A 24,570-nucleotide genomic window follows, 5' to 3' on the forward strand; every position below is an offset into this window, starting at 1 on the left:
TGGCCTTCCTGTGACATCGGGTGGTCTAGGTGTCCTGGAGGGCAGGTAGTTTGCCCCCGGTGATGTGTTGTGCAGACCTCACTACCCTCTGGAGAGCCTTACGGTTGTGGGCGGAGCAGTTGCCGTACCAGGCGGTGATACAGCCCGACAGGATGCTCTCGATTGTGCATCTGTAGAAGTTTGTGTGCTTTTGGTGACAAGTCAAATTTCTTCAGCCTCCTGAGGTTGAAGAGGCGCTGCTGCTCCTTCTTCACGACGCTGTCTGTGTGGGTGGACCAATTCAGTTTGTCCGTGATGTGTACGCCGAGGAACTTAAAACTCCACTACTGTCACGTCGATGTGGATAGGGGGGTGCTCCCTCTGCTGTTTCCTGAAGTCCACAATCATCTCGTTTTGTTGAGTTTGAGGTTATTTTCCTGACACCATACTCCGAGGGCCCTCACCTCCTCCCTGTAGGCCGTCTCGTCGCTGTTGGTAATCAAGCCTACCACTGTACTATCATCCGCAAACTTGATGATTGAGTTGGAGGCGTGCATAGCCACGCAGTCGTGGGTGAACAGGGAGTACAGGGAGGGCTCAGAACGCACCCTTGTGGGGCCCCAGTGTTGAGGATCAGCGTGGTGGAGATGTTGTTACCTACCCTCACCACCTGGGGGCGGCCTGTCTGGAAGTCCAGTACCCAGTTGCACAGGGCGGTGTCGAGACCCAGGGTCTCGAGCTTGATGTTGAGTTTGGAGGGTACTATGGTGTTAAATGCTGAGCTGTAGTCGATGAACAGCATTCTCACATAGGTATTCCTCTTGTCCAGATGGGTTAGGGCAGTGTGCAGGGTGATTGCGTTTACATACACTAAGTTGACTGTGCCTTTTAAACAGCTTGGAAAATTCCAGAAAATGATGTTATGGCTTTAGAAGCTTCTGATAGGCTAATTGACATCATTTGAGACAATTGGAAGTGTACCTGTGGATGTATTTCAAGGCCTACCTTCAAACTCAGTGCCTCTTTGCTTGACATCATGGTAAAATCAAAAGAAATCAGCCTCAGAAAAAAAACTGTAGACCTCGACAAGTCTGGTCCATCCTTGGGAGAAATTTCCAAACACCTGAAGGTACCACATTCATCTGTACGCAAGTATAAACACCGTGGGACCAAGCAGCTGTCACACAACTCAGGAAGGAGACATGTTCTGTCTCCTAGAGATTAATGTACTTTGGTGCAAATCAATCCCAGAATAACAGCAAAGGACATTGTGAAGATGCTGGAGGAAACGGGTACAAAAGTCTTTATATCCACAGTAAAACAAGTCCTATATTGACATATCCTGAAAGGCCGCTCAGCAAGGCAGAGGCCACTGCTCCAAAACCGCCATAAAAAAGCCAGACTACGGTTTGCAACTGCACATGGGGACAAAGATCGTACCTGTTGGAGAAATGTCCTCTGGTCTGATGAAACAAAAATAGAACTGTTTGGCCAAAATGACCATCGTTATGTTTGGAGGAAAAAGGGGGAGGCTTGCAAGCCGGAGAACACCATCCCAACCGTGAATCACGGGGTTGGCAGCATCATGTTGTGGGGGTGCTTTGCTGCAGGAGGGACTGGTGCACTTCACAAAATAGATGGCATCATGAGGGAGGAAAATTGTGGATATATTGAAGCAACATCTCAAGACGTCAGCCAGGAAGTTGAAGCTTGGTTGCAAATGGGTCTTCCAAATGGACAATGACCTCAAGCATACTTCCAAAGTTGTGGCAAAATGGCTTAAGGACAACAAAGTCAAGGTACTGGAGTGGCCATCACAAAGACCTGGCCTCAATCCTATAGAACATTTGTGGGCAGAACTGAAAAAGCATGTGTGTGAGCAAGGAGGCCTACAAACCTGACTCTGTTACACCAGCTCTGTCAGGAGGAATGGGCCAAAATTCACCCAATTTATTGTGTGAAGCGTGTGGTAGGCTACCCGCAACATTTTACCCAAGTTAAACTATTTAAAGGCAATTTTACCAAATACTAATTGAGTGTGTAAACTTCTGACCCACTGGGAATGTGATGAAAGAAATAAAATCTGAAATCGTTTTCTCTGCTATTATTCTGACAATTCACTTTCTAAAAATAAAGTGGTCATCCTAACTGACCGAAGACGGGGAATTTTTACTAGGATTACATGTCAGGAATTGTGAGAAACTGAGTTTATATGTACTTGGCTTAGGTGTATGTAAACTTCTGACTTCAACTGCACATAGTAGAGGTCGACCGATTTTATGATTTTTCAACGCCGATACCGATTATTGGAGGACCAAAAAAAGCCGATGACGATTAATCGGGCTTTTTGAAAAAACATTTTTTTTATGTATTTTCATTTTTTGTAATAATGACAATTACAACAATACTGAATGAACACTTATTTTAACTTAATATAATACATCAATAAAATGAATTTAGCCTCAAATAAATAATGAAACATGTTCAATTTGGTTTAAATAATGCAAAAACAAAGTGTTGGAGAAGAAAGTAAAAGTGCAATATGTGCTATGTAAGAAAGCTAACGTTTCAGTTCCTTGCTCAGAACATGAGAACATATGAAAGCTGGGGGTTCCTTTTAACACGAGTCTTCAATATTCCCAGGTATGAAGTTTTAAGTTGTAGTTATTATAGGACTATTTCCCTCTATACCATTTGTATTTCATTAACCTGTGCCTAATGGATGTTCTTATTGGCACTTTAGTATTCCCAGTGAAACCCTATAGCTTCCGTCCCTCTAGTTAGCGCGCGCTAACTAGCTAACCATTTCACTTCGGTTACACCAGCCTCATCTCGTGAGTTGATAGGCTTGAAGTCATAAACGGCGCAATGCTTGACGCACAACGAAGAGCTGCTGGCAAAACGCACGAAAGTGCTGTTTGAATGAATGTTTATGCGCCTGCTTCTGCCTTCCACCGCTCAGTCAGATACTTGTATGCTTGTATGCTCAGTCAGAATATATGCAACGCAGGACACGCTAGATAATATCTAGTAATATCATCAACCATGTGTAGTTAACTAGTGATTATGATTGATTGTTTTTTATAAGATAATTTTAATGCTAGCTAGCAACTTACCTTGGCTTACTGCATCCGTGTAACAGGCAGTCTCTTTGTGGAGTGCAACGAGAGAGAGGCAGGTCGTTATTGCGTTGGACTAGTTAACTGTAAGGTTGCAAGATTGGATCCCTGAGCTGACAAGGTGAAAATCTGTCGTTCTGCCCCTGAGCAAGGCAGTTAACCCACCGTTCCTCGGCCGTCATTGAAAATAAGAATGTGTTCTTAACTGACTTGCCTAGTTAAATAAGGGTAAAAAAAATGGGCAAATCGGCACCCAAAAATACCGATTTCCGATTTGTTATGAAAACTTGAAATCGGCCCTAATTAATAGGCCATTCCGATTAATCGGTCGGCCTCTAGTACATAGTAGCTCAGTAGCACCAACATTTGGTTTGGACTAGCTAACGTTAGTCAGTTGGAATTCAACTGAACAAAAATATAAACACAATATGTAAAGTCTTGGTCCCATTTTTCATGAGCTAAAATAAAAGATCCCAGAAATGTTCCATTTGCACAAATAGCTTTTTGATCTATAATTTGTGTACATCCCTGTTAATGAGGATTTCTCCTTTGCCAAGATAATCCATCCACCTGACAGGTGTAGCATATCAAGAAGCTGATGATCATTACACAGGTGTGCCTTGTGCCGGGGACAACAAAAAGCCACTCTAAAATGTGCAGTTTTGTCACACAACCTATGTCTTCCCAGTCACGTGATATCCATAGATTATTGCCTAATTAATTCATTTCAATTGATTTCCTTATGAACTGTTGCATTTTATATTTTTGTTTGGTAGCATTGGTTCTCCATATGACGTTGACAAATAGCGACATTGTACGTGTGGGTGCCCCGAGAATCGAGCCCACGACCTTGATGGTGCAAGCATCATGCTCTACCTACTGAGACCTACAGGCATTGTAGGTACAGATATCCGGAAATCAATTATTCAGTATTTTAAAACACTAAAATATAACTAAGTCTTTGATCCCACTGTGTTTTTACTTTGAGTAAAAACTCATCGCTTCCTACCCTTTAAGCCTTTAGGTGTAGTTAACCTCGTACCTTGTGCAAAGTCAAAGTATCAGGCCTCCAACTTTAATTTTGCTATTTAACTACACACACACACACACACATCAGAAGCTTTTCAGATCAGTGGAAAGTATGAAGTTATGAGTTTCCTCTCTGCTGATATGGTGGATAGCAGTTAGTCAGTCAATGTGTGTGTGCATACTGTGTGAGCGTGTACTACATTCTAGAGGAGCCTGGGTAGAGCTGCTCAGAATGCGGCTGGCATGCAGGTCGCCTTCGTGGCCTTGACTGTTTCTCCCTCCAATTTTATACATCGCACTGTCACTGGGTTACGTAAGCCACACATTGAAACAGAGCCCGACCAGGAAGTACTGTAGTGAGGGAAACAATCATCTGGATCTGGAGGTCTTTTCTATCCAGCTGTCTCTGGCTCAGCCTTGAGAAAATGTCCTTCTTGAGTAATTTCACTTCTACACTAGGCCAGGGTAGGCTCCTTTTTGTGTAAACACAATGGTCCGACTCAAAATGGTCTGGATGTAACAACTTCTAATAAAGTAGGTAAAGGTGCCAATGTTTAGGCCTAGATATTGGCTAGATAGTAATGAGACTAGATCATTGTCTGGCTCTCTACACTTCTCTTTTATGAGGTGTTAAAAACAGTTATCCCAGTCACAGAAGCTTTATGATCAACTAGGCTACATGTTTAATGCCCAACTTATGACAAGTTTAGTTGAGCTTGACCTTACGACCCCCTCCCGGATGTTGACTAGTTCATCTCTAATGTGTTCTGTAACTGCACCACTGGTCATTGATTGAACAGCAGTCTCAGATGGGATAACTACAGCTTTTACGTCAATATAGGACTAAGATTGTTTTCTACTACACCGGCTCTGACGCTCTTCAGATGTGGCAGGGCTTGTAAATGACCTACATGCCTTCTATGCTTGCTTCGAGGCAAGCAACACCGAACCATGTGTAAGAGCACCAGCTGATCCAGACGACTGTGATCACGTGCTCCGTAGCCGACGTGAGTAAGACATTTAAACAGGTTAACATTCACAAGGCCGCAGGGCCAGATGGATTACCAGGACATGTACTCGGAACAAACACTGACCAGCTGGCAAGTAGTGTCTCCCTGACCCAGTCTGTAATACCTACATGTTTCAAGCAGGCCACCATAGTCCCAGTACCCGTAGCACTCACATCTGTAGCCATGAAATGCTGTGAAAGGCTAGTTATGGCTAACATCAACAACACCATCCCAGACATCCTGAATCCACTCCAATTCACAGAATGCACTATAGTGCCCTCAAAGCTCATCCCTAAGCTAAGGTCCCTGGGACTGAACATCTCCCTCTGCAACTGGATCCTGGACTCCCTGACGGACTGCTCACAGGTGGTGAGGGTAGGCAACAACACATCTGCCATGCTGAACCTCAACTCGGGGCCCCTCAGGTTAGTCTCCTCCTGTACTCCCTGTTCACTCACGACTGCGTGGCCGCACATGACTTCAATACCATCAAGTTTGCCGACGCCACGGCACTTGTAGGCCTGATCGACAATGAAACGGCCTATAGGGAGGACAGCCTCTCCCTCAGTGTCGGTAAGAAAAAGGAGCTGATCGCGAACTATAGGAAAGGGGGTACTGGGGACGCCCCTCATTCACAATGAGGGGGCTGTAGTGGAGTACGTTGAGAGCTTCAAGTTCCACGGTGCCTGGTTTCCTCCAGACGTGACGCTTGGCATTCAGGCCAGAGAGTTCAATCTTGGTTTCATCAGACCAGAGAATCTTTTTTTCTCATGGTCAGAGTCCTTTAGGTGCCTTTTGGGAAAACTCCAAGCGGGCTGTCATGTGCCTTTTTACTGAGGAGTGGCTTCTGTCTGGTCACTCTACCATAAAGACCTGATTGGTGGATCGCTACAGAGTGATTGATAGAGTGCTGCAGAGATGGTTGTCCTTCTGGAAGGTTCTCCCATCTCCACAGAGGAACTCGGGAGCTCTGTCAGAGTGACCATAACTTAACAAAATGTGGAAAAGTCTAGGGGTCTGAATACTATCCAAATGCGCTGTATACAGCTATTATATTTTCTACTCCCTATACATAGCCATGTTATTTTTACTCTTTATTTTTTTTGTTATTCAGTCACTTTCATTTCATGTTTTTTTTCTTCTTTTTTTTACTCTGCATTGTTGAAGGACCCGTAAGCAAGAATTTCACTGCTAGTCTACACCTGTTGTATACGAAGCATGTGACTGTTAAATATTGTATCTGATTGTACCTACTTTTTCCATTACTATGATTTCAGCCCCCTTGGTAATGCATTGCTTTGTGTTTCAAAAACGTCCCTCTCTTGAAAGCAAACGCGGTCTTCATGAACCGGGCCCCATTCTGCTCTGTCGGCCACTGGTAGACGCATCATAAAAGAAACTTCTCAGTATTACTGGACAGCAGCTCAACATTGGGATTGGTCCAGGGGGAAAAAACCTTTGTCACTAGCCATCAATTGAATCTGAAATTGCAGGTCATGGCATTTGCCTAACCTACAACATCCACCAATGACCCAGCCTGCATGACTGGCTGTCTTGGATTATATTTTATCCCATTGTCTGATAAACATCTCCTTTCTCAAATAGCACTTTTTTTTAAAGCATTTTCACAGGCTAGTTCCCAAGACATACACAGACAGACAAGCAGAGAAAACTGGAGGAATATTGAGCAATGGGAGAGAGAGAAACTCTAAGTGCCTACCTTATGAAACTGCTGTGGAACGAATCCCAAAGCTTTTGATCATCTCTATTGCTGACTCTCCCCTAAGTGTTGTTGTGACACAGTGAGTTTCTGTTGCCAAAGGGCCTGAGTGAGTTACTGAGCCCAGTCTCTCCCCCGAGTCTCCACTTTATTTAGCATTAGCATATAGCCTAGTCCCACCCTCCCTATTATGTTAGTTAGATCTATTCCTATGCTTGCCAATAATGATGACTCACAAGAATGTGTACACTTACTTGGTTATTAATAGTGTTGTATGTTGAGTTGTCTTGGAATGTGCTCTGAGTTTAAGGCTTCCCCCCCCCCCCCACCCCCTTCTACTTACAGAGAAACAAACCTGTGTTTATTTGGTGACCTTGTATGGAACAGAATGCTTCAGGCTTGACTTTCAGAATGTGTTTTGGTTTTATAGTGGGGCCCTTGGAATCAACACCCAGTTGCAAATGTTGTAGACTACATTCAGCCTAACTGAAGCAGACCAATGCTTTACATGGGATGCCTTATTATTGTGCTAATGTGTGTGAAAGCAACTGAAATGTTTAATCAAAAAAACGTTTCAGGTATCTTTGTATCCAAAGTTAGGCTATATGATGCTAGTAGTATTCAAGATTGTTCCGCTTTCACTTCAAGTAGTGCTTCACTTCTATTTCAACGGGCATGCTCTTAGGTCAGTTTGTTACAAGGCCACCACCTGTGGGGTGCTGTGTGTGTGTGTGTGTGTGTCGCCTGCCTGTCTCCCCCTGAGCGGGAGAGGATGCTGATTAGAGAGTGGAAGCCATGGCCCTGTTCTAATGACACAGTAATCTAGCAGCAGAGATATGGCTCTCATAAAGTCAACTCAACATGAAAGCTTTCTCTGCTTTAAGTCTGTCCGGCCCTCTTTGTTAGACATTTTAACTAGCCTTCGGCAGGACTGACTTTCCATCAAAAGCACAAGTACCGTACACTGTAGGATAAAGAACATTTTAAGACATGTTTGTGTAGACAACCGTTGGTTAGCGAGGCAAGCCAGGCTATGTGACCACAGTCTCAGTCATCTGAATCATGGCAACTCACTATCATGACAAAACACTATTTATGTAAAGCCATGCTTTCAGACATTTGTCTCAATATAATTTAGGTCTATAATGATGGCCACTTCTGCAGAAAAGCCTATTGGTAATTTGAAGCACAGTCAGTCGAAGCCTTTCCCCTGCTGTTCCTCAATGACCGCGGACCAATAGCCATCCCATGGTACTGTATGTGTTCTGACTAAGGCATTGTCAGCCTGGCAGCCCCGCTGAACTAAAACCTCAATAGTATGCCATTTAATGCACAGGCATGTCAGAAAGGCAGACAGGCCAGCAACGGGAAGCATAGCACGTCACTGAATGGATATCTGAATCACAAATTAATCTAAGGGATGTCATGTGTAGCCTGTGTGTCTGTGAGGGATGCTGGCATGCTCACACGACTTGCAAGTGTTCCATGAAAAAAAAAGATCACTTTCCAATGTTGCAGTTGGTTTAGTACTTGGCCTGGCTGTTGGCGGTTCATTGGTTTTGTGCTTTGGTAGATCCAGGCTTGGAGCAGTGGGAGTAGTCGACAGGACATTGGTTGCATGGCCTCAAGCTATATTGGGACTCTACTGTACTGAAGCCCCCCCCCATCGTCTGTTCAACAACACGGGCTGCTCTCACTATTGTGTATTGGCGTCATAGTATTGATTGGTGTGATCTCTCCCTGAATATATTTTTGTCTACAGTGTTTCTTCCTGTCTTGGATGTGCCAGTGGTGTTATTTCATTAATCAGCGGACCCACTTTGTTCCAGTAGCACGCAGGGCACAGCTCGTCTGGACCTCTCTCTCACTGTGAGCATGTGCTTTTAAATCCAGCCGTGTGTGTGCGGTCCACGTCATAGGCCTACAGCAACGAAGATGTTTTGAGCAGGTTGAAGTATTCCATGTTTTATCAGCCCAGGTCTCCTTCAAATCTTATGAAAGAGAACTGGAAGGAAGTTTCACCCACTGGTCAACATGGCACCTGAATGAAAGTATTCAGAAAGCCCCCAGCCTACTGTACTGGAATAGATGGCCATGCTGTTGTACTAACAACCTATGTGCTGTGATGTTTTTAGGAAGGGATTCAACACAGGACGATCGAAGACAAAACGGAGATGATTTAGCCCCTTTTATAGGTCAACGAGGATGCCTTTGGTAAAGGACACTAGGAGGCAAAACACGGTGGTATGAAAGCAGCTTGCGTCCCCATTCGATGAATCTCCATTTACCCACCACTTATCTATATTAGCAGTGGTGTAGCCGACATTGAGAAGACTCAGCAGGCCATGATGCTGGGTTCAGACTAGAGGTTGACCGACTATGATTTTTCAACGCCGATACCGATTATTGAAGGACCAAAAAAAGCCAATGCCGAATAATCGGACGATTTTAATATTTTTGTAATAATGATAATTACAACAATACTGAATGAACACTTATTTTAACTTAATATATCAATACAAATAAATTGAGCCTCAAATAAATAATGAAACATGTTCAATTTGGTTTAAATAATGCAAAAACAAAGTGTTGGAGAAGAAAGTAAAAGTGCAATATGTGCTATGTAAGAAAGCTAACGTTTAACTCCCTTGCTCAGAACATGAGAACATATGAAAGCTGGTGGTTCCTTTTAACTTGAGTCTTCAATATTCCCAGGTAAGAAGTTTTAGGTTGTAGTTGTTATAGGAATTATATGACTATTTCTCTCTCTTATACCATTTGTATTTAATATACCTTTGACTATTGAATGTTCTTATAGGTACTTTAGTATTGCCTGTGTAATAGTATAGCTTCCGTCCCTTTCCTCGCCCCTACCTGGGCTCGAACCAGGAAAACACAACAGCCACCCTCGAAGCATCGTTACCCATTGCTCCACAAAAGCTGCGGCCCTTGCAGAGCAAGGGGAACAACTACCAAGTCTCAGAGCAAGTGACGTCACTAATTGAAATGCTATTGCGCATCCCACTAACTAGCTAGCCATTTCACATCGGTTACACCAGTCTATTCTCGGGATTTGATAAGCTTGAAGTCATAAACAGCTCAATGCTTGAAGCACAGCAAAAGAGCTCCTGGCAAATGCACTAAAGTGTTGTTTGAATGAGTGCTTACGAGCCTGCTGCTGCCAACCATCGCTCAGTCAGACTGCTCTATCAATTATCAAATAGACTGAATTATAACATAATAACACAGAGAGCCTTTGGTCATGGATATGGTCGAATCCGGAAACTATCATTTCGAAAACAAAACGTTTATTCTTTCATTGAAATACGGAACTGTTCCGTATTTTATCTAACGGGTGGCATCCCTAAGTCAGAAATTATAGTTTCTGGATTCGACCATATCAATGACCAAAGGCTCGTATTTCTGTGTGTTGTTACAGTGCCTTGCGAAAGTATTCGGCCCCCTTGACCTTTGCGACCTTTTGCCACATTTCAGGCTTCAAACATAAAGGTATAAAACTATTTTTTTTGTGAAGAATCAACAACAAGTGGGACACAATCATGAAGTGGAACGACATTTATTGGATATTTCAAACTTTTTTAACAAATCAAAAACTGGAAAATTGGGCGTGCAAAATTATAGCCCCTTTACTTTCAGTGCAGCAAACTCTCTCCAGAAGTTCAGTGAGGATCTCTGAATGATCCAATGTTGACCTAAATGACTAATGATGATAAAAACAATCCACCTGTGTGTAATCAAGTCTCCGTATAAATGCACCTCTCAGAGGTCCGTTAAAAGCGCAGAGAGCATCATGAAGAAAAAGGAACACACCAGGCAGGTCCGAGATACTGTTGTGAAGAAGTATAAAGCCGGATTTGGATACAAAAAGATTTCCCAAGCTTTAAACATCCCAAGGAGCACTGTGCAAGCGATAATATTGAAATGGAAGGAGTATCAGACCTCTGCAAATCTACCAAGACCTGGCCGTCCCTCTAAACTTTCAGGTCATACAAGGAGAAGACTGATCAGAGATGCAGCCAAGAGGCACATGATCACTCTGGATGAACTGCAGAGATCTACAGCTGAGGTGGGAGACTCTGTCCATAGGACAACAATCAGTTGTATATTGCACAAATCTGGCCTTTTTTTTAATTTTTATTTTACCTTCATTTAACCAGGCAAGTCAGTTAAGAACAAATTCTTATTTTCAATGACGGCCTGGGAACAGTGGGTTAACTGCCTGTTCAGGGGCAGAATGACAGATTTGTACCTTGTCAGCTCGGGGGTTTGAACTCGCAACCTTCCGGTTACTAGTCCAACGCTCTAACCACTAGGCTACCCTGCCGCCCCTTTATGGAAGAGTGGCAAGAAGAAAGCCATTTCTTAAAGATATCCATAAAAAGTGTCGTTTAAAGTATGCCACAAGCCACCTGGGAGACACACCAAACATGTGGAAGAAGGTGCTCTGGTCAGATGAAACCAAAATTGAACATTTTGGCAACAATGCAAAACGTTATGTTTGGCGTAAAAGCAACACAGCTCATCACCCTGAACACACCATACCCACTGTCAAACATGGTGGTGGCAGCATCATGGTTTGGGCCTGCTTTTCTTCAGCAGGGACAGGGAAGATGGTTAAAATTGATGGGAAGATGGATGGAGCCAAATACAGGACCATTCTGGAAGAGAACCTGATGGAGTCTGCAAAAGACCTGAGACTGGGACGGAGATTTGTCTTCCAACAAGCCAATGATCCAAAACATAAAGCAAAATCTACAATGGAATGGTTCAAAAATAAACATATCCAGGTGTTAGAATGGCCAAGTCAAAGTCCAGACCTGAATCCAATAGAGAATCTGTGGAAAGAACTGAAAACTGCTGTTCACAAATGCTCTCCATCCAACCTCACTGAGCTCGAGCTGTTTTGCAAGGAGAAATTGGAAAAGATTTCAGTCTCTCGATGTGCAAAACTGATAGAGACATACCCCAAGCGACTTACAGCTGTAATTGCAGCAAAAGGTGGCGCTACAAAGTATTAACTTAAGGGGGCTGAATAATTTTGCACGCCCAATTTTTCAGTTTTTGATTTGTTAAAAAAGTTTGAAATATCCAATAAATGTCGTTCCACTTCATGATTGTGTCCCACTTGTTGTTGATTCTTCACAAAAAAATACAGTTTTATATCTTTGTTTGAAGCCTGAAATGTGGCAAAAGGTCGCAAAGTTCAAGGGGGCCGAATACCTTCGCAAGGCACTGTATGTTAGGGATTATTATTATTATTATTGCTGTTACTTTCAATGTTATGTCATGATTATGTACAATTCTGGCAAATTAATTACGGTCTTTGTTAGGAATAAATGGACTTCACACAGTTCGCAACGCTCAAGGTGGCCCAAACTGCTGCATATACCATGACAATTTCCCTAATTATAAGAAATTCATGTTAACAGGCAATATTAACTAAATATGCAGGTTTAAAAATATATACTTGTGTACTGATTTTAAAGAAAGGCATTGATGTTTATGGTTAGGTTTGGTGCAACGACAGTGCTAAATCATCACCCGTTTGGCGAAGTAGGCTGTGATTCGATGAGAAATTAACAGGCACCGCATCGATTTATATGCAACGCAGGACACGCTAGATAAACAAGTAATATCATCAACCTTATGTTGTTAACTAGTGATTATGTTAAGATTGATTTGTTTTTTTTATGGGAAGTTTAATGCTAGCTAGCAACTTACCTTGGCTTCTTGCTGCCCTCGCGTAACAGGTAGTCAGCCTGCCATGCAGGCTCCTCGTGGAGTGCAATGTAAGGCAGGTGGTTAGAGCGTTGGACTAGTAACCGGAAGGTTGCAAAAACGAATCCCTGAGCTGACAAGGTAAAATCTGTCTTTCTGCCCCTGAACAAGGCAGTTAACCCACCATCCTCGGCCGTCATTGAAAATAAGAATGTGTTCTTAACTGATTTGCCTAGTTAAATAAAGGTGTAAAAAAAAAAAATGGGCCAAATCGGTGTCCAAAAATACAGATTTACGATTGTTATGACAACTTGAAATCGGCCCTAATTATTCGGCCATTCCGATTTAATTGGTCGACCTCTCGTTCAGACCAGCAGTCTGTCTGCAGGGCATTGTTTACCACTGGCCACAGTCAGACGGTATCTCATCCTGTTGTTTCACGGACAGAAATTAGGGGCTCATCCCTCCCGTCAGGGGGCCTCCATAAATGTATTGTGGTGAAGCGAAGCGCAGTGCTTACAGAGATTAGCTTAAGGAGAAGTAAATAGCCTTATCTGTTGTGCCTGGGCAAATGATCGACGCTAGGGGAATAGATGGCATGGATCATTTAAGGAGCGAGAGTTTTTCTCTCTCTTTCTGTCTCGCTGTGTGTCAGTGAAGTAGCAGAGTGTCCTTGCCAGGCCTGAGTGAGGATGAGGATCTGAGTGTCTAGTGGCAGCCTAAGGAAAAGAGGCTGTTGCCTGGCTCCCCAAACTCCTTGCTCTGGCCAAACGCTATGCCACGCCCACAGACATTAGTTTCTTCTCCTGTCTGGATCTGAGTACCACCCCTACGATATCTGGAATGGATTGGGTAGAGATGATCCAATCGCCGAGTACCACCCTTCCATTTTGACGTCCCCACAAACTACTTCAACAATGGCAGTCTCAGACTGAAGTGTGTAGCAAACAGAGCTACGGAAGAATTCCGTTTGTGTCGTCAGGCAAAAGAGGCTGAGGGATCTTTCTGGCAGTCGTTCCGTTCCCACAGACTGGTCCCAGTCCAGCCTGGTGTTTTCAAGTCGTAATGGTTGAGGGTTTGGATCCGGGTAGGGAAATCTTGGATCTGCGATTAGGGTTAATTTCTCCCTGGCACAGGCCCAGGCTGCTGGGCCAACACCAAGGATGATAGAGGAGCAGAGCCACAGAGCAAGCCTCTGCTGCAGGAATCTTGGTTGGTGTGTGTGTGCTGCTGCCCAGTGTGTGTGGTTTAGTGCTAAACTACGCCTCAGCTGGCACCGAGGCTCAGCCAAAGACGTTGCCAGCTACACTGCTGTGTGTGCGCGTGCATATTCTCACAGCCTTTCGCGACTGTGTGCACCATTGACTCATTGATGTGCGTGTGTGCTGGAATGGTGTTTCTTTGTTCTTCTGGTTCTGCTGGTCTGTGTTGTCTAATGGTCCCATATGTGTTGGCTAGGTTAGCACAACACCACTCCTGACTAACATGGCATGCTGGATGCTCATTGGGCTACAAACTGTTGCGTAGTCCTATATTTATAGAAGCGGCCTGCCCTGACTAGCCAGCTGTTCCTCCTCCACATCATCATGGCCTCCGACACTGAGAGGGCAGGACACATCAGACAGAACAGCACTGGCTGACTGGGCTAACACACTAGCTATCATTCTAATGCGAACAACAGTGGGCCAGATGACAGAATAGGGTCACAGGAGAGGATTTCACTCTGAGTTAACAGCTCTTGTTTATGATGGAGAACAGATAGTTTGGTCCCATTGATCCAGACGTGGTGTCCTCTGAGAGGAAGCAATAGTAGGCCGTTATGAGATTCTCCTCGGTCTCTTATACAATTCCATTTGTAAGATTTTCATCTGTAGCTCTACTTCTTTATATTTTCTCAACTTCCAGTTATAGGATTTTGTCTCTGCTTATTGTAGGGTTTCAGTCAGAGTTTAAGCATGTCTTTCAAATGGCTCTTTTCTCCGATAGTTTAAGACTAAAGTCTAACAATCTCTCTCTCTCTGACTGTAACCTTATTTCCTGTGTTGCCACAAGGAGACTGGCTAGTACACTGTACTGCACTGTATCGCTGTGGCTTGCTTATCTCCCACACCGCTATGTAAATAACCGTGGTCAACAGAGATTGCGTCTATGTGTGAGCGAACAACCAATCAGATTGGTTTCAGGCGTGTGAATGACTGAGTCGCTAGATATAGCCCATTCCCAGGGCACTGTAGACAAAATGACATGGCTAGGATCTACACGTCTGTCATCTAGCAGATGACTGTCTTCTCTTTCCCAAGGCTTGTTTTGGTGTGCTGTGGTCGGCTGACGATGATCACTGGATGGAGAAGTGGCAGACAGTCTAAAGGCCGGTTACTCGTTTTGAGAGCGTGGTCAATGTATTGACTGAGCTTCACTGAGTCACAAGGTGGTCTTGTCTAGACTGGATTGGTTTAGCAGAAAGTAGCAGATACCTAAAGTGTTCATATCATTGTAGGTTATGTGGTTTGGTGCATCTGTGTTTTCCCAAAAAAAGCAGTGATGCCCCCATATAGGCTAGCTGTTGCAAGGCTTAAATCTTAAGGACCAGACTTCTATTGACATCAGGACTGTCCTGCCTCTACATGTCAAAACAATGTGTCTCGCAATCTCTGTTGTTCTAATGGTAAGTCTTTCCATCGCTCTCTCTCCATCTCTCCAGTAGAGGTTGTGGTGGAGTATGAGTACGAAGCCCTCCATGAAGATGAGCTGACCCTGAGGCTGGGAGAAGTGATCAGGAACGTCCGCAGGATCGAGGAGGAGGGATGGATGGAGGGAGACCTCAACGGGAAGAGAGGACTCTTCCCTGACAACTTCGTCAAGGTGAGCAGAGCCTCTCCCTATTTAGACAATGTTATGAGAATTCCGGTTGACAGGTACAGTAACGAAAAGGCCCATATAGGAATCAAGCTGACAACTCTGGCGTTGCAACATGAGCCGTGTTCCCGGTTTTAACAAACAATCATGACTGCTGGTTGCAGACTTGGGACTCATAAACCCTGGTGCACCAGGAAATCTTGCATTCCAGTTGAAGACATGCACACAATTCTCTTTCAAATGTACCGTGAAATGGAGTTGTCATAGTACTCTTGCAACTTTTACATCAAGCTAGTTTTTACCATTGAGGACCACTTTGGAAACAAGTGTTGTTTTTTTTAAATTAATACCTTAACCCTTTGCTCCCTTGGGATTTGGCCGGTATGGATAGGACTAACTTGAAATGTTTCTTACAAAATAAATATGTAAAGCCTATGCATAACCATGGTAACAATTGAGAAGAGAACAGTTAGGCGATTATGGGAACATTATTAGACCAAAGGTGAGGGCACAACAGTTCACTTGACACAACACTGAATTCAAATGTTACTGTTGATTTTATGTACATTTTACATTTACTGTATTTTTTGCCGCATTTGTTTCACGAAATCTGTAAATAATCTCAATACATTCAGTACCATGATAATAATATTCCTGAAAAAGGTGTTAGAGACAAAAATAAGGCAAAAAAATGACAAGGGTTTGAGTGAGAGGACTAATTAGTGTCTCCAAGTGGCCACACACCTCTCCAAAGTGTGCACAGTTCCTAAGTCATTTCAATGCACTTTTATGACTGAAAGAAGAGTCTCCGACCAAAAGGTGTTTTTCGTTGTTTTTTTTTTGCTCCTAGCTGTGCCGTTGAGGAGCAAGCACACTTGTCATTGTTTTGTTTGGAACACAACCCTGCATCCCGGCATCCCACAATTACCGTTTACACAATCCCAAAAATGTCAATTTTGTAAAAACGCTGTCTGTGTCAGGTGTGCATCATTTGAAAGCCTGTTCTATTGCCAACATGACTAGCTAAGTTCTAAAATAGAATAGTACAGTGTTAGGCTTTAACAATGCAATTCAGGGAAACAGATGATCGTTTTGGTGCGCATTGAAAGGAGTGCATTCAGGTCTGTGACAAACAGGCTCATTCTGTTCAGAACAACCCATGAAATGACGCCATGTCATCTTGTAACTGTACATCAAACATAGTGATTATAAACATTGACACTGTATATGACATGAGTTTCATGATATGGACATTTGAAGTGCACAGTTGGTGTTTTGGCTTGCTTGTATGACATCAAAGCAGTTTATTCTAATCCTCAATGCCTCATTTTTCAGAATAGATTGAGTCCTTTTAATTTTCAGCATTTCTCTCACTCCGACAACAAAACGTTTGCAAAAATTGCCCAATTACTGTGAGGGCTGGGGGCAACTTCTTGTCGCACGCGGTGCTCCAGTTCAGAATGGCTGTCAGTCAAAACCTATACAGCGCTGTGAAGCGTAGACCCAGAGCTCTGACGTCATTTATAGCATGTTACTGTGTTCCCCTTTTGGCGTTTATCAGTGCCTTAATCTGCCATTTCCAACCCATATATGGGTACGAGTGAAAATGGCTATGTATGTGCTCTGTGCGATACTCTGGGAATACATTGTACATCTTTTATTTATATTATATATAGATATATATATCTCAATTCTATTAAAGTTTTGTGATGAAGTCACAGAGAGCGGCTGCTCTTCCCTCTTCCATCCCTCCTGACTGTAATCCAGAGTAGTGAGATAGTGAATTATCTAAGGAGTCTGGAAGCTGTGAGGAAGGATATATTGCTGTACTGAACTTTGCCCCCGGAAGCTGTTAGAAAATGTTTAGTCACAAAGGCACTTATAAAAGAATTAGTCTTTACTCAAGGCCAATATGACAGGGTTCTTTGAGCTGTTGCTGAAGTGCATTATAATCAACAACTCTGCTCTGTGCCGGTGGAGGTGTTACTGTTTTGGGTGTTGGCAGTGCTGTCACACGTCTTCACCTTGTTTGCAATTTTGTCACCTCAGAGTCTTACTGAAGTCAGTTTGTTTGGCCCTCCAAGGAGAAAATGGATGAAACTCCTTTCCTCAATATGTGATTGTTCTCAGTTTGTTGGAAATAGTGGCGAATTATGCAATAAAAGTTAGGTGTTTTCTGTATCTGCTACATTTGCTGTTTGTTCAGCTTCAACAGCGTGAGCTATGCAAGTCAGCAGTAAACTCTATAAGGTGTTATTGTTCTAAGAATGGCCGTCAGCTTCTCTTGGGACAGAGCTTCGAGTCGGCCATAGGAGGATATCTCTCTTTCTCTCTTGCCTTTCAGCAGTCTGGCTCCTCCCAAGGTCTCTCAACTCCTTGCCCCCGGCTGTCTCTCTTGGCTTGCTTTCCTTTTAATTTTTTTAAATGGATTGAATGAATGCATTGAAAAAGTTTAATAATTTATAATTCAGCAGTTGCTTGAGTCAGGACACTGGTTGAGTCGGGAAGCTGGTCTCCAGTTGGCACAGGAATATAGACTCGATGACCTGTGTGAGAGAAGCAACACACACACACACACAGTGTTGCTGTCTGTCTCCTCTGCTGTGGAAATGCCCAGTCAGCATGTGTAAACCAGGAAGCGGATGGAGTGGGGTCAGTCTCCGGCTAGCCCTCTCACCCATACTGGTTTATCCCTTCACTGGCAGGACAGGGGCAGAGCCAGGGAGTGTGAGGAGTGGACAGAGCCAGCGGCCTAGCCCCGTAATACTTCACATACCCCAATCATATGTGAGTGGGACTTTGCTGACGTTGGCTGCTTCCCCCTCTAGACACACAGTTAAACTCTTGATATGGATAGACTATGTAGGGCCCTCCTTGTAAAATCTGCAATGCGGAGAATGTGAATGGAATCAGAGTCCAGACATTAAAACTGATTATTTATTTTATTTTAAAAATGTATCGAACTCAGTAGGGAATCAACTAAATGTATTGAACATGTTTTAATTTGCCCAAGTTTATCATAAGACATGAATAGAATGCATCAGTGATTCGTGTTTCCTGCAACTTCCTGAAGAGGCAACAAGAATTCCCCCGGCTGTGTCTGTAGGTGTGGCGCGCGCTCCCACTTAGTGTAGCCGTTAGCGACGATGCTTATGAAAAATCTTCTGGTGACATTCTCAATTAACTACAAAGTAGCCTTTTGCTTGGTGCACATTGGAATTAAAGGATAACTATACCCAAAATCTATATTTCGAAAACATTTCCCAGACCTCAAGTGGTCTCCTGATGTGGTTTAAGCATTGTTGTGGACTTAGAACATCCAATTTAATTGTTTTTCCATTTAAAATATTTTATTTTTGAGAGCGAATACCTGAAAGAACTGTGGAAAATGTAAACCAAAAAAAAAGAAAGGAGATAAAAAGAAAAAAAAACTATCGGTCAAATAATAATAAAACCTTCTATATGGCTGTAACTTTTTGACCCTTGAACTCAGGATCTATTCAGGAAATGAATCTGATAGTCAGGGTGCGATACTGCGACCACAGTCACATTTGCGACCATTTGACCAATTGGTCGCAACAGTGCCAGTGATTCATTTTTTTTCTTCCCTTGGTCACATTAGTTTCATGTTCTGTTACTTTTTGAATATGCAAATTCACAATCATAATGTGCAATTGACCAAAAATAAACCAACTTTCTGAAGAGGCAACAACGGCACGGGAATAAAGGGCGGCAGGTAGCCTAGCGGTTAAGCGCATTGGGCCAGTAACCGAAAGGTTGCTGGTTCGAATCCCTGAGCCGACGAGGTGAAAAATCGGTCAACGTGCCTTTTTAAAAAAATATATATATTTTACCTTTATTTAACTAAGCAAGTCAGTTAAGAACAAATTCTTATTTTCAATGATGGCCTAGGAACAGTGGGTTAACTGCCTGTTCAGGGGCAGAACGACAGATTTGTACCTTGTCAGCTCGGGGGTTTGAACTTGCAACCTTCCGGTTACTAGTCCAACGCTCTAACCACTAGGCTACCCTGCCGCCCCTTAACCCTAATTGCTCTTGTAAGTCGCTCTGGATAAGAGCTTCTGATAAATGTCTAAAATGTAAATACAGGGCTGTCTGCTGGCCCGGGGAGGTTTTGGAAACACTCCAGGCCAGTTGATCATCCCCAAGTAGTCCGCTTGGGCCAGTGAAAATAATTTTGGGATAATGCTTTTGTTTAAATCCGAAGGATTCCCGAAGCTGTTCTTAAAGTTTTTTTTATGATGCACACGTACAGTGTAGCCTATAGATAATCTGTCGGGCAGAAAGAGTGCGCAGCTCTCAAGCAGCTGGTTGTTGCTCAGATTATTATTTGGGCCAGTAGCTTTTTTTGCACTGGCCTGGTGTGCCACTGGCAAATTTACCTGAATGTCGAGCACTGTGTGTGCAGTGCATGTAGTGCTTATATGTCTACCACTTAGCGATGCCAATGATAGCCTACCTGTCTTTAGGTAGATTGTAAGGCAATTAATTAAAATGTAATGCAGGCAGATTGAGGCATGGACCAGGTCATTATAAATTGTGACCCAATTCAGGAAACTAGGTGTACGTCACAACTTCACAGGAGAGCCGTTTGAATGTAAAAAATATTTTTTATCAAAATGCGTTTTTTTTTTTGGCAGAAATGCCTTCTCGAACATGTGAATTTATAGCATACACATTTGTTTGTATCTGTAAATATGAATAAAATTGGTAAATTATGAGCCTTGTTGGTTAAGCCATAGAAAAAGTGAGCAACCTTCCCACTAGCCATGATTGGCTGAGTTAATGAGTGGGATTGACATACCTATAGAGGAGTTCGGATTGGTCTGCCATATTCAAGGCTTCTGTCTATTTGAGCTCGTCGGTCTGTGTTGGTAATCCTGTGGAACACAACTTTTTTTAAACGTGTAGTGGAGCTCTCCTTTCTGGAGAATCAAGTTTTGAAAACATTGGAATGAATGTATGATAGCCAAAGAGATGGAGAAAACACCTGTCTCCGGATTACATCTTCAAACTAAGGGCAACAGTGGTATGGCATTCCTGACAGGGAGACGCATCCATCATGCTTGATGATGTGTTCTGTTAAGATAGCTACATTTTCAGATATTACACGTTTCTAATTTTGACAAAGTGGTTTCATTTCAAGCTAAAGTGTATTGTTAGCTAGCTGACGTTATTTGTTTTCCAGAGCTGTTTGCTTTTCTAGTTATACCATAATGTTAGCTAGCTAACATTGGACCTGGTTGGCACTATGGCATTGCTGGCACGTTGTTCATTGTTGCTTACCTAGCTAGCTATATGTCTTATGCGAGTCAGTAAATATCTGCAAAAGGTGAGCAGAGCTGGTTAGACTGTTCATGTTATCCAGAGGTAAACAAATCATCGGCCAAAGCGTCAAGTGTACGCTCCGAGAGCGAAGCGAGATGGGTGGTGCTAAAGCTTAAGAAGGTGTGAACAATGTAGAATGGTTGTAGACAAAGAAGAGCTCTTCACTAGATACCAAAACAAAGGTTTTCTCAAAAGTGAATTTACAAGTTCATCAACTTTCAAAGCAGAATGACTTTCCCGTTGTTCCTCATGCAGTGTATAAAATACCATTTTGTAGCTCTTTTTATACCATTTTGAGTCTCCACTTTTATCCAATGTGAAAAAAGACACCATTTCACATTTTGCTACATAAGAACAAATCCAGGTGGTGAGTCACAATTATACAATATATACAATTATTTAAAAAAATTAAATGTATACTCTGCTTCAAAAAAATAAAGGGAACACTTAAACAACACAATGTAACTCCAAGTCAATCACACTTCTGTGAAATAAAACTGTCCACTGAGGAAGCAACACTGATTGACCATACATTTCACATGCTGTTGTGCAAATGGAATAGACAACAGATGGAAATTATAGGCAATTAGCAAGACACCCTCAATAAAGGAGTGGTTCTGCAGGTGGTGACCACATACCACTTCTCAGTTCCTATGCTTCCTGGCTGATGTTTTGGTCACTTTTGAATGCTGGCTGTGCTTTCACTCTAGTGGTAGCATGAGACTGAGTCTACAACCCACACAAGTGGCTCAGGTAGTGCAGCTCATCCAGGATGGCACATCAATGCGAGCTGTGGCAAGAAGGTTTTCTGTGTCTGTCAGCGTAGTGTCCAGAGCATGGAGGCGCTACCAGGAGACAGGCCAGTGCTTCAGGAGACGTGGGGGAGGCCGTAGGAGGGCATCAACCCAGCAGCAAGACCGCTACCTCCGCCTTTGTGCAAGGAGGAGCAGGAGGAGCACTGCCAGAGCCCTGCAAAATGACCTCCAGCAGGCCACAAAAATGTGCATGTGTCTGCTCAAACGGTCAAAAACAGACTCCATGGGGGTGGTATGAGGGCCCGACGTTTGGTATTTGCCAGAGAACACCAAGATTGGCAAATTCGCCACTGGCACTCTGTGCTCTTCACAGATGAAAGCAGGTTCACACTGAGCATATGTGACAGACGTGACAGAGTCTGGAGACGCCGTGGAGAACGTTCTGCTGCCTGCAACATCCTCCAGCATGACCAGTTTGGCGGTGGGTCAGTCATGGTGTGGGGTGGCATTTCTTTGGGGGCCGCGCAGCCCTCCATGTGCTCGCCAGAGGTAGCCTGACTGCCATTAGGTACCGAGATGAGATCCTCAGACCCCTTGTGAGACCATATGCTGGTGCGGTTGGCCCTGGGTTCCTCCTAATGCAAGAAAATGCTAGACCTCATGGGGCTGGAGTGTGTCAGCAGTTCCTGCAAGAGGAAGGCATTGATGCTATGGACTGGCCTGCCCGTTCCCCAGACCTGAATCCAATTGAGCACATCTGGGACATCATGTCTCGCTCCATCCACCAACGCCACATTGCATCACAGACTGTCCAGGAGTTGGCGGATGCTTTAGTCCAGGTCTGGGAGGAGATCCCTCAGGAGACCATCCACCACCTCATCAGGAGCATGCCCCAGGCATTGTAGGGAGGTCATACAGGCACGTGGAGGCCACACACACTACTGAGCCTCATTTTGTCTTGTTTTAAGGACATTACATCATAGTTGGATCAGCCTGTAGTGTGGTTTTCCACTTTAATTTTGAGTGTGACTCCAAATCCAGACCTCCATGGGTTGATAAATTTGATTTCCATTGATCATTTTTGTGTGATTTTGTTGTCAGCACATTCAACTATGTAAAAAAAAAAGTATTTAATAAGAATATTTCATTCAGATCTAGGATGTGTTATTTTAGTGTTCCCTTTATTTTTTTGAGCAGTGTATAAAACAAATGTGTGCTGGTGCCACGAACTGAAAAAGTTACTATCACCAGTGGAAAGAGTTAGTGTCGAACTCCTGATATTAGTTGTTTGATACAACCTTGCAAGTGGAACAGTAGTAGTCTATACTATGATCGTTTTCTGTAGAATCAGCATGTGAGGGCTCTGCAAAGCAGGTTCAAAAGCAGGTTGCCATTAGCTCTTACTTGTTTTGCGAGGCGGACTCCACTGGAGACAGAGATTTCAGAGTGCTTTTTCGAGCATTCCTGAGAGATTCCGGCAGAGTGAGTAGAGCGGGCTGTGGCTGGCTGGCTGCTGTCCTAGCCTTTTTCTATGGTCTGAGCTGGAAAAGGGGCAGGTCTCAACATGAGCAGACACAGGCCCATAGAGTAGTAAAGTAAACGTTTACATATACACTCAGAGCGTACTGTATTCTATCAGTTATTAGTGGTTAATTTTGTGGAAAGGTTCAAGCACACAAGGTGAGAAACCTGTGTCAGAGGAGAACTTTGAGTACAGTTGCTCAATAGTGTGTGCTTATGAGGAGTCTAAGGGCCTGTTAAAGCACTCTTAGGAGGAATGTCCCTGTGTAGTTGCTGCAGCACAGCTCCGTGAATAATGGCATTTCTGAGGAGGGTGTGGACATAGGTCTACAAAATGGTTGATTCCACTTCCACAGTTAAAGGGAAAGCCTTGTCCTACATGAGCTTAAATGTTAGCGCTAAATAAAGTGAGTGACTACACATGAAATGATAGAGGTTTGGCCTGTGAAAGTTACCTTGGAAGTTCAATATGAAGGCATCATATCTGTATGCTATCAGTTCATGATTTGTAGGTTTTTCCGATATACCATTCAAATCAGGGATACACGATATACCGGTGAGCATATCTGAACCAGCCGACATTAGCTAAAAATGCCAACGTCGGTATCGGCTGTCTAGTTTAACGCCGATGTTAAAAACCGATGTCAAAGGTAACGTGCATACCTATAAAATGTAGGTATGACGTAATAACGCCACTTAAAATGTACACATGCACACATGCTACACATGCAACACTGCATTCCTAACCTAGCCCACACAATATCTGATGTGTGGATCGAGCAGTCATTTGAAAGAGTACGAAAATTCCAGCAAGACAACTCTAAGGCGAAATCCATTAAAGCCAAGATCATGGATTTCATTGTCCTTGACAATCAAGTGTTCTCTATCATGGGTGATGTTGGCTTTCGCCGACTGGTCGAGCACCGGTGCACACTACCAAGTGCGCAATTTTTCAGATGTTGCCCTACCGGAGTTACACGGTAATGGCGTCACTGCTATTAGCTTCACGACATACATACTATGGAACACCGTTTGGGTCTTTGCATGTCAAAAAAGATACAATAGTACTGTCAAAGCTGTACAAAAAACTCTGCAAACTCTGGCCACAAACGATGTTGTTTACAATACCGCGTTGGTAATAAAGCATAATTTCTTCGACCGCAACTTCTGGGGTAACTAGCTTTATCTTGGTACCTAGCTATTACCAATACAACCAGCCTGAAAATTATGCCCAGTAGAAACTGCAGTCATTTCATTATTCTTAGCAATGATTTAGGAATCTTTGTGAGTAAGTATTAGCTAGGTTGCCACTTGTTGTTCGCCAATTGAAATTGACCTTCAGTTCATGAAAATATATAGCTAGCCAGCTACTTAACCCTGTCGCCCAAAGCTAAAGTTATAAGCAGCCAGCTAGCCTCATCTGGCTAGTGAGGCTCTACCGTACCGGGTTATGTGTTGTGAAACTAGCTACAATAAAGATTTGGCACAATAGT

The 24,570-nt window shown here is 43.4% G+C and overlaps 1 protein-coding gene across 3 annotated transcripts in view; it reads left to right on the forward strand.

The window, feature by feature from the left end:
• cd2ap (CD2-associated protein) overlaps positions 1-24,570 on the forward strand; it is a 78,223-nt gene that overhangs the window by 8,239 nt on the left and 45,414 nt on the right. For 2 of the 3 annotated variants that reach the window (XM_064925150.1, XM_064925152.1), the window contains exon 2: positions 15,298-15,458. In XM_064925150.1, the coding sequence (XP_064781222.1) occupies positions 15,298-15,458 (161 nt within the window). The remainder of the gene's footprint in view (positions 1-15,297; positions 15,459-24,570) is intronic. The other variant, XM_064925151.1, reaches the window with a different exon arrangement.

This window comes from Oncorhynchus masou, chromosome 19, assembly GCF_036934945.1.
Source record: "Oncorhynchus masou masou isolate Uvic2021 chromosome 19, UVic_Omas_1.1, whole genome shotgun sequence".
NCBI classification, from domain to species: Eukaryota; Metazoa; Chordata; class Actinopteri; order Salmoniformes; family Salmonidae; genus Oncorhynchus; species Oncorhynchus masou.